This window comes from Dama dama, chromosome 1, assembly GCF_033118175.1.
Source record: "Dama dama isolate Ldn47 chromosome 1, ASM3311817v1, whole genome shotgun sequence".
In the NCBI taxonomy this organism is placed as follows: domain Eukaryota; kingdom Metazoa; phylum Chordata; class Mammalia; order Artiodactyla; family Cervidae; genus Dama; species Dama dama.
The window spans coordinates 49,686,451-49,696,303 of record NC_083681.1 but is presented as its reverse complement, the minus strand read 5'-3'; the positions used below and the strand labels follow the sequence as shown (position 1 = coordinate 49,696,303).

The following is a 9,853-nucleotide window of genomic DNA, read 5'->3' as shown; positions in this document are numbered from 1 at the left end:
CCTAATTTTATAATCCAGTTCCCCTCCAGTATGGGGCTTCCCTGATAGCTCAGTTGGTAAAGAATCCACCTGCAATACAGGAGACCCCAGTTTGATTCCTGGGTCGGGATGATCCCCTGGAGAAGGAAAAGGCTACCCACTCCAGTATTATGACCTGGAAAATTCCATGGTCTGTATAATCCATGGGTTCACAAAGAGTCGGACATGACTGAGTAACTTTTTGCTTTCACTTTCCCCTCCACAGCAACCCTTAACACAGCACCTCCTAGGTGCATATGTTCACAACTTAAAGAATAAATTTTGCATATATTAAAAACCAATGGCTCCTTCAGATTAATACAATTACTATCTATTATTATCCAATTTTATTTAGGTTTACTTAGGATCAACTAGGAAATACCCTCTGTCATTGGTAACATAAATGATAATGCGATAACTGAAGGTGAATTCTGGGCTGTTCCTTTAACTTGTGGGAATCTGAAGACTAATTTTACATCAGATTAGTGTCACAAATCTCTTTCTTCCATTCTACATTAATTGATATATTATTGAGTTATTCACAAATCCCTTATCTTAGAACTTGCCTTTGTCCACAGTTCATAGGTAGATCCCATGCAATTGTGGGTATTTGTGTGATCTATTGCTCTTGGCTGTGGTGGAAGAATCCAAATGGTAATTTAAGCTGAACTTTCAGGAAACTTAAAGCACAGGGATTAAAAATGATAGGATACCATTTAAGACTAGTTGCCAAACCCATGAGCAACTCCAATGCAATCACAAAAATTTCTTCCTTGCATCCAGAGCATGCATGATCTTTCTATCCCCTTTTCTGAATATTACAGTGTCATGAGGAGTCTGATATTAGAACAGGATTCTTTATGGTGAAACAAAAGAAATATTTTATTTTCTGTTCTTTTACTAAAATGCCTATTTTAGTAGCCAAGTTCTATTAACACGTTCTTTCTTCCCATGAAGTTCGGAAGTATTATATAATAAATCACTTTAATCTGGAAACAGACCAGGTTTGTTCTTCTATTATTATCTCCAGGACACTAAAGGGTCAAAGATATTATAAATTATAGCTCTCTTCCCCCAAGGAATTCAAGCACTTCCTCTTTAGCATTCTAGATTTCTGTTAACTTGTGATTGGGTATGTCTGGGAATGTCAAATTGTCTACAAACAAAAGGCTGAATCCACCATACTTTCTTTACTTGACCTCAAAGCCAAGTGCTTTTTTTTTGCTTTTTAAAATTTCTTTTCTTTTTTTTTAAATTTCTACAAAAAAAGAAAACCATGGTAATTATGTGACATGAGGGAGGTGCTATCTAATGTTATGGTATAATCATTTTGTAATATATGAGTCTTTTATAAAAGGCTCTTCTTACTCAGAAAAATGGAAATGAAAATCTCATAGTGAGAGTATAGACACCTAGAAAATGTTCAGATCATCCACAGGACGGGTGGGATTTCCCTTATACTGACGCCTTACTTAGAGAAACAAAAGTGTACTCACCTGCTTGGACACAGAGCCTGGGTTTAATAATTATATGAATTAAGAAATCTGTGTGTTCAGAAAGTAGCCTTCTTTACTTCTCCCCTACCTGGGGATGTGGACCTGCCATTTATGGAAGGTCCTTTTCTTCCTGCTCCTGGCATCTACTCATCCTCCAACTCACTGGCTCCTCAAGACAGCAACTGACAGAGAGGGATCTCAGGCTCTCTAACTAGGTCCTCATCCTTCTAAATAGTGTAGAAAGGGTTCTATCTGGTCCCCAAGTTACTCACGCTGCGTGTTGTTGCAGTCTTTACTGCTCCACATTCTGAAGGAGCCCAGAAAAACTCTGCAATTAAGATCCTACTTTATACCACTGACTGGGTGCCCTCGGGAGTCACTGCTCCCCAGGGACAGCCCTGCCACAGGAGACAGAGGATAGTCTCTGCTTAGTCCTTCCTGGGGAATTGACAACATGTAGGATATATGTGTTTGGATGAAAACTTATAAAAAATGGTTTCTTTGAGCAATTGAACTGTGGAGGAGAGGGCTAGAATCATCATCTTTTCTAAGTTGATCCAACTGTTATGATGGCTATCATTAAAAAATAGTACTGGTGAGGATGTGGAGAAATTAGAACCCTTGTACACTGTTGGTGATACTGTAAACTGTTGCAGTTGCTATGGAAAACAGTATGGCGCTTACTCAGAAATTAAATTTGGAACTACTGTGTCATCCAGCAGTTCTACTTCTGAATATATACTCAAAAGAACTGACATCAGGATCTAAAAGATATCTGCAATATCACCTTAGGACAATATTTATGTTTCCAGATGTTGACCTCTAAATCCTGCTTAAATTTACCCACTCCCCAATTTTTTGCCAGTATAGCTGCCAGTGAAGAAAGTGCCTACCGGAGTGGTCTCTGGGATGACTTTGGATGAAGGTATTTATATCCCAGACACAGAAATTTACAAGGTGAGGCAGAGAGAGTTATGTGTAACTAAAATGTAGAAGCTCTAATATTATAATCTCAGGCAATAGCAAATAGTCAGAGGAAGGCCATTCTTGAGCAAGCAGGTTCACTTTTGGAGCAAACAAAGATGTCCATTGGATCCACAGCTGTGAAGAGCTGTAACTTCAGCTTTCATTGCTTGAGATTTGATGTAAATTTAATAAGTAGTTGTTGAATAAATACATGAATAAACTTCAGTGCATTTATTTAGGAGTTATGATTCATAAATAGGTTTATTCAAGCAGTATTCCTGAAGCCACCTTTGGGCTAATCTCTTTTACAGATAATGAAGGCATTCAATGTGAATCAGGTTTAACTGTTGCCTTCCAGAAACTGTCAGTACAAAGCATGGTTTCAACAGCAAATGGTAAGAGTTCTAAGAGAGGTGTGAACAGGCTACAAAAGGAGTAGCAGAGAGAAGATCACAGACCCAGAGGACAGGAACTTTGATCTCCTCCGGAAGGAGAGGAGTCTTCTAAATAAGATGGTGAGAGTAGGAGTAGGGGACTCTAGCAGTAAAGAAGCTGGAGGTCCTCTCCCCCAGGGTGTGCAGCGGTGGGCCAGCCCTCTCCTGCCTACATTTGAAGGTAAACTAGGGGAGGAGTACGAGACCCTGCATCCGGAGATCTCCATTTCTGAAGAGAACCCAGAGGCCCTATGCTACTGATACCTTCTCTCACCGTGTTCATCCATCCATCCATCCATTAAAGCATCTGCACTGAGTGGTAAGCTTTCTTTTTTTATCCATAATTATGATACAGTGTATCAAGCATTACAACTGAAGGAAACATTGGGTGCTCAGTGATCACTGTTGAACTCTTCGACTTGGCTTGGGGTGGGTGGGAGTTCATGCAGTCCCAATTACAGTTTTGCGTAAAATCATATTCTAGTCAAGAGGAGGTATAATTATTTTGCTGACTCTGAATTCTAATTCAGCATCCCTAACATGCATACCCAAGCTCAGTCTTAGGGATCTCCTCAGTATCTAATAATTATCTAAGAAGCTGTCCTATGTCTCCTGAAATATAGGACCATGGGCATGAGGGTCACTCTGTCTCTCTCTCTTTATATACATGTGTATATATATGACATGCTCCACTCACATTTTTTCATTTTTATAAATTTAAAATGTCTGTAAGAGTCAAAAGAATATTCTGATACGTGTACTCCAATCACCTAGATTAGCAACATTTTTAACACTGTTTTCTATCTCTCTTTCCCCCTTCACTCTCTACATTTGCACTCTCATATATTTTATTTTGATAACTCATTTGAAAATAAATTATAGCTATTACAACCCTTCTTAATAAATATTAAGCATACACTTCCTAAAAATAGATTTTCCTACCTAATCACAAAACTATTTTTAAACCTAGGCAAATCATACCAGCCTAATACTATTGTGATCACTCACCTAGAGCCAAACACCCTGGAATGCGAAGTCAAGTGGGAGGTGATGAAATTCCGTTGAGCTATTTCAAATCCTAAAAGATGATGCTGTAAAAGTGCTGTACTCAGTATGCCAGCAAATTTGGAAAACTCAGCAGTGGCCACAGGACTGGAAAAGGTCAGTTTTCCTTCCAATCCCAAAGAAAGGCAAAGCCAAAGAATGTTCAAATTGTAGCACAATTACACTTATCTCACATGCTAGTAAAGTAATTCTCAAAATTCTCCAAGCTAGGCTTCAATAGTATGTGAACTGTGAACTTCTAGATGTTCAAGCTGGATTTAGAAAAGGCATTGGAACCAGAGATCAAATTGCCAACATCGATTGGATCATTGAAAAAGCAAGAGACTTCCAGAAAAACATCTACTTCTGCTTTATTGACCACACCAAAACCTTTGACTGTGTGGATCACAACAAACTGGAAAATTCTTCAAGAGATGGGAATACCACACCACCTGATCTGCCTCTTGAGAAATCTATATGCAGGTCAGGAAGCAACAGTTAGAACTGGATTTGGAACAACAGATTGGTTCCAAATTGGGAAAGGAGTATGTCAAGGCTGAATATTGTCACACTGGTTAACTTGTATGCAGAGTACATCATGAGAAACACTGGGTTGGATGAAGCACAAGCTGGAATTAAGATTGCCAGGGGAAATACCAGTAACCTCAGATATGCAGATGACACCACCCTTATGGCAGAAAGCGAAGAAGAACTAAAGAGCCTCTTGATGAAGTGAAAGGAGAGTAAAAAAGTTGGCTTAAAACTTAACATTCAGAAAACTAAGATCATGGCGCTGGTTCCATCACTTCATGGCAAATAGATGAGGAAACAATGGAAATAGTGACAGACTTTACTTTTTTGGGCTCCAAAATCACTGCAGAAGGTGACTGCAGCCATGAAATTAAAAGACACTTACTCCTTGGAAGAAAAGTTATGACCAACCTAGACAGCATATTAAAAAGCAGAGTCATTACTTTGCCAACAAAGGTCCATCTAGTCAAAGCTGTGGTTTTTCCAGTAGTCATGTATGGATGTGAGAGTTGGACTATAAAGAAAGCTGAGCACCAAAGAATTGATGCTCTTGAACTGTGGTGTTGGAGAAGACTCTTGAGAGTCCCTTGGTCAGCAAGGAGATCCAGTCAGTCCATCCTAAAGGAAATCAGTCCTGAATATTCATTGGAAGGACTGATGCTGAAGTTGAAGCTCCAATACTTTGGCCACCTGATGCAAAGAGCTGACTCATTTGAAAAGACCCTGATGCTGGGAAGGATTGAAGGCAGGAGGAGAAGGGGATGATAGAGGATGAGATGGTTGGATGGTATCACCGCCTCTAAGGACATGAGTTTGACTAAACTCCAGGAGTTGGTGATGTACAGGGAGGCTTGGTGTGCTTCTGTAGTCCATGGGGACACAAAGAGTCAGACACGACTGAGCAACTGAACTGAACTGAACTGAATACTATTACCTATATACAATACATATTTGAATTCCATGATTGTTCTAATAATGGCTAATTAATGCTAGCATTTGATTTTTATGTCCCTTTGATCTCTTTTAATATAGATTAAGTCCCCTGATATAACTTTTATAGCACTGTATTTTGAAAACTTTCCTGGGCTACTAGTTTGTGTGTGAGTGTATGTATGTATGCTAGTGTAAGTATGTGTGTGTGTGGTACTTCCCATATTTATTGTTTCCCTGGATATTTCCTCATAGTAGATTCAGGTTGACTATTTTTGGTAGGACTTTTACATATGTGATTTTGTGTCCTTATTCTTATCAGTAAGCACATAAGGTCAGATTACATCTTATTGGTTATCCTAAATTTGATTATTTGCTTAAGATATTATTGCCAGTCTCTTTATTGTTCAAACAGATTCATCCTTTCCTATTTAGTAAGTAAGTTGTGCAGTGTACTTTGAAACTGTGTGAATATTGTATCTGGACATCTTTTAAGCATTTATCGATTATTTAAAATACATTAAAAACTGCAAAGAGGTTATCTATTAATAAATCAAGACTTTTGCATTTATTTCATGACATTCTTCTATAAAAAGAGTTTTCTTCTTTTCTATCTCTTCATTTTGAGTATCACTGGGGATGCATACTTTTCTTAAAGAATTCTATTTGCTATAATCAATTGTTGTTAAAACCATTTTTAATGTTCTAATTGGCCTACATTTGGCCACTGGTAGCCTTTTTGAATGAGTTTCTGTGTATTCTTTTTTAATGCTCCTATTGTCTTTGTGTTTTTTTTATTTCTTCAGGCATAAACTATTCCATCTCACTTTGTGCTCTCCCTGCTTCATACCTGGATACCTGGAATTAGCCACTACTCCAAGAATCCTAGGTTATAGGTAGTGGTGAATGATATTTAGAAGTGAATAGATACTAGTCTTGCTCATTGATGATGGTATCATTGCTTCCAGGTACTTTCAGAAGACAGAGAAGAGCTATGTGGAGATGAAATTACATAAAAAATTACATTTATTTAAAAAAAAATTATTGACTTAGTTTTAGTTTACATTCTTTTTTTCTAGACTGTTAAAACAACTTCTTAAATGTTTTTCTTGCATTCATTTTCTCCTTCACTTTCACCTTCCTAATTTGTGATACACAGTAAAGCCTCTACAACTTCTTACATTGCAGTAGCTTTTCCAAGGCCGACCTTTAAACAAAGAATTAAGACCAAATGGTCCAATCAGATCTGAAAGGTTAAAGAGGTCTCACCACTGCCTGTCATTTCCAGCTTATCTCCAGTTCTCCCTCCAACACCTAACACATTATGCTGAGCCACATCTAACCTTAACTCACTTTTTCACATCAACCAGATGTGAAACCATGCCTCAGTTTTTATCATTTTTTATATTCTTTCCCATTTATTAGGTATGACCTCCCTTTGCCTACATTTTCTGCCTGACGAGCTCCTCCTCATCTTTCAGGCTCCTTCTTCCCTGACTCTTATCTCATTTCCTCCTGTCAAGGCAGCAAATCCACTTCTAGGCTCCTATAGCGCTTTGTGTGAACCTCTCACAGCCTTGTTACACATTATTATAGTTGTGTGTTTAGAAGCTGCTATCCTTCAAAGTGGAAGAGACTACATATGGTTCATTTAAATATTTCATATAACAACCACAGATTCTAGCATAAATAAACACTAAATTAAAAAAATTGAATTTAATGAGTGGAGTGAAAAATTAGAACTGAGGAAGTCCCTGGTGGTCCAGTGATTAGGACTTGGCACTCTCACTGTTGGAGCTCCAGGTTTCATCCATGTTCGGGGAACTAAGATCCTGCAAGCGATGCAGCACAGTGAAAAATAACAAATAAATAAATAAACAAATAAATTAAATGTGAGGCCACAAAGACTTAAAAAGGAATCAGGACTGCTTTTCACCCATATGTATGAGGGTGATTTGCTTGTCATTCTCTTGATAATGTCTCTGAGTCAGGGCTCAGTATATGGGCTTTCTGGACATAGGTTCTAACTGTTTGGCTGTGTTTTCCCTCAGATTCTGATGTTTTTTCTTGATTTCATCAGCCTTTCCTCTTCCCCCTCAGCACCCACAGCATGGCCTCCCTGATGGGCCTGGACTTGACACTGTAGATGATGGGGTTCAGCACAGGGGGTACCACCAGGTACACGTAGGCGACAAGGGCGTGTACTATGGGGGGACGGTGTCTCCCAAAACGGTGGATCATGGACACACCTATGACTGGGATGAAGAAAACCAGAACAGCCAAAATATGAGAAACACAAGTGTTGAGGGCCCGGATACGCTCCCTGGGAGAGGCCAGGCTCATCACTGTATGAAGAATAAGAGTATAGGATAGCACAATAAGCAAGGAGTCAAAACCCACTGTGGACAGAACCACATACAGCCCATAAATGATATTGACAGTAATGTCAGCACAGGCTAGTTTCATGACATCTGCATGGAAACAGAATGAGTGGGACAGGAGGATCTTGCCGGGACAAAAGTTCAGTCTCTTTAGTAAGAAGGGCCCTGGAAAGAGGGACACAGTGGCACGAGCCACAATGGCCAGCCCAATCCTGATGATGACACTGTTTGTGAGGACAGAGGCATAGCGCAGGGGGTTGGAGATGGCCACAAAGCGATCAAACGACATGGCCAGGAGCACTGAGGACTCCACCACAGAGAAGGAGTGGAGAAAGAATAATTGGACCAGACAGGCATTGAAGCCGATGAGCCGATGGTCAAACCAGAGCACAGCCAGCGTGGTGGGCATTGTGGACAAGGTGAGGCCCACGTCGTTGAGGGCCAGCATGGACAGGAAGTAGTACATGGGCTGGTGCAGGCTGGGGGTCCTCCTCACAGCCAAGAGGATCAGGCAGTTTCCAGTGAGGGCTGCAGCATACATGGAGGAGAAGGGGATGGAGATCCAGCCATGAACAGCCTCCATGCCTGGGATGCCAATCATCAGGAAAGCAGGTGGCTGGAAGAAGGAGATGTTGGCAAAGGACCAGGAAGCAAGCATCTTGGGAAGGCAGTTGAGGTCTTCAGAAATTTGTGACCTTTTCAATCTGGGCAGACACAAAGACATTGACTATACACCTATCATTAGGAAGATATTTATTTATACTGTGTAGGCTCTTTCATTAATTATTTTCCATTTCTCAGCTTTTACTTTGTATTATTAACTGTTCCAAGAATGTACATATAACAACCTATATGTCATGAAAGCAAATATACCATTTAGGAGATAGTATAACTTCTCTATGTTTACCAGAAAATAAATGACTGAAATAGATTTAAGATTTAGTTTTAATAAATGTAAATTTTATACTATTTCCACCCTTACTTCCAGTGTTTTCTTTAAACAAAGTGATGTGTGTTAGCACTCTTGAATATATAAAGGACATTTTAAATGCTCATGATCATTCTTTTTTGCAGAATTTTAAAAGATTCACATAGTTATCACATGTGCTCTCATAATTACTTTGCTGATAGATAGAGAAGGGAAATATTTTATCTAAAGTGAAAGGAGAAATTCTGAAGTCCAACAAAGAAAGAGAAAGCTGCAGCTTCTTCCTGAATTATTAAAACTATTAGAACTTGGGATCTTCTTGTGTTTGGAGGGTCTGAGTACAAATCCTAGGACGTTGCCTTCTAATCAAGACCCATAATGATTAATACCTAGACTGTTAAGTACAAGGAAAGTTTGGTAAATGAAGAGATACTTGATTCTCACTAGGTCACTGAGAACACTTAGATACTTGGGGTCCGTCTCTGCCTTGCCCAGAGAATATCTGCCTGGGTCTTTAAATGCCCCTGCAATCCAGGCTACACATTGCTTTGTAGAAATCATTTTCTCACTCCATTTACTGAGCGTTCCCCATAATGTTTAGAATACCAGCTAAATCTTTTGTTCAGCCTCTTAGCACACTCATCAAGAGGACTTGATTTGTCCTTGAATGACCTCCTTGTCATCTCTCAGCACTGATCTCAGCCCTAACTGGGAGGGCCACAGCTGCAGGAGGATGAGACCGAAGGTTCTCTTCTCCAAGTTAGAATTTCCACAGAAGCCAATTGAAGACATGAATGAAAGACATAAATTTAGGCTCATTGAGGATTCAGCGGGATCTCTCCTAGAAATGTCAGTTTAGTTTCTGATTTTGGGGAAATAAATTTTCTTTTTGTTTGAAACTAACACATTTTATATTTTAAAAACTTTCTTAAAAATTTTTATAGCATTTTTCCTTTTTTATTTTAAATTTTTATTTATTTTTTAAATTGAAGGATACTTGTTTTACAGAATTTTGTTGTTTTATGTCAAACCACAACATGAATCAGCCATAGGTATACATATATCCCTTCCCTTTTAACCTCCCTCCCATCTCCCTCCCCATCCCTCCCCTCTAGGTTGATTTTG

The 9,853-nt window shown here is 39.2% G+C and overlaps 1 protein-coding gene across 1 annotated transcript; it reads right to left on the bottom strand.

The window, feature by feature from the left end:
• Positions 1-7,495: 7,495 nt before the first annotated feature.
• LOC133054388 (olfactory receptor 51I2-like) lies at positions 7,496-8,458 on the bottom strand. Its single transcript, XM_061139355.1, has one exon. The coding sequence runs from the start codon at positions 8,456-8,458 to the stop codon at positions 7,496-7,498; it is 963 nt and encodes a 320-aa protein (XP_060995338.1).
• Positions 8,459-9,853: the final 1,395 nt, after the last annotated feature.

Coding starts and splice junctions, on each gene's coding strand:
- LOC133054388 (XM_061139355.1), bottom strand. CDS start 8,458: ATGCTTGCTTCCTGGTCCTTTGCCAACATCTCCTTCTTCCAGCCACCT.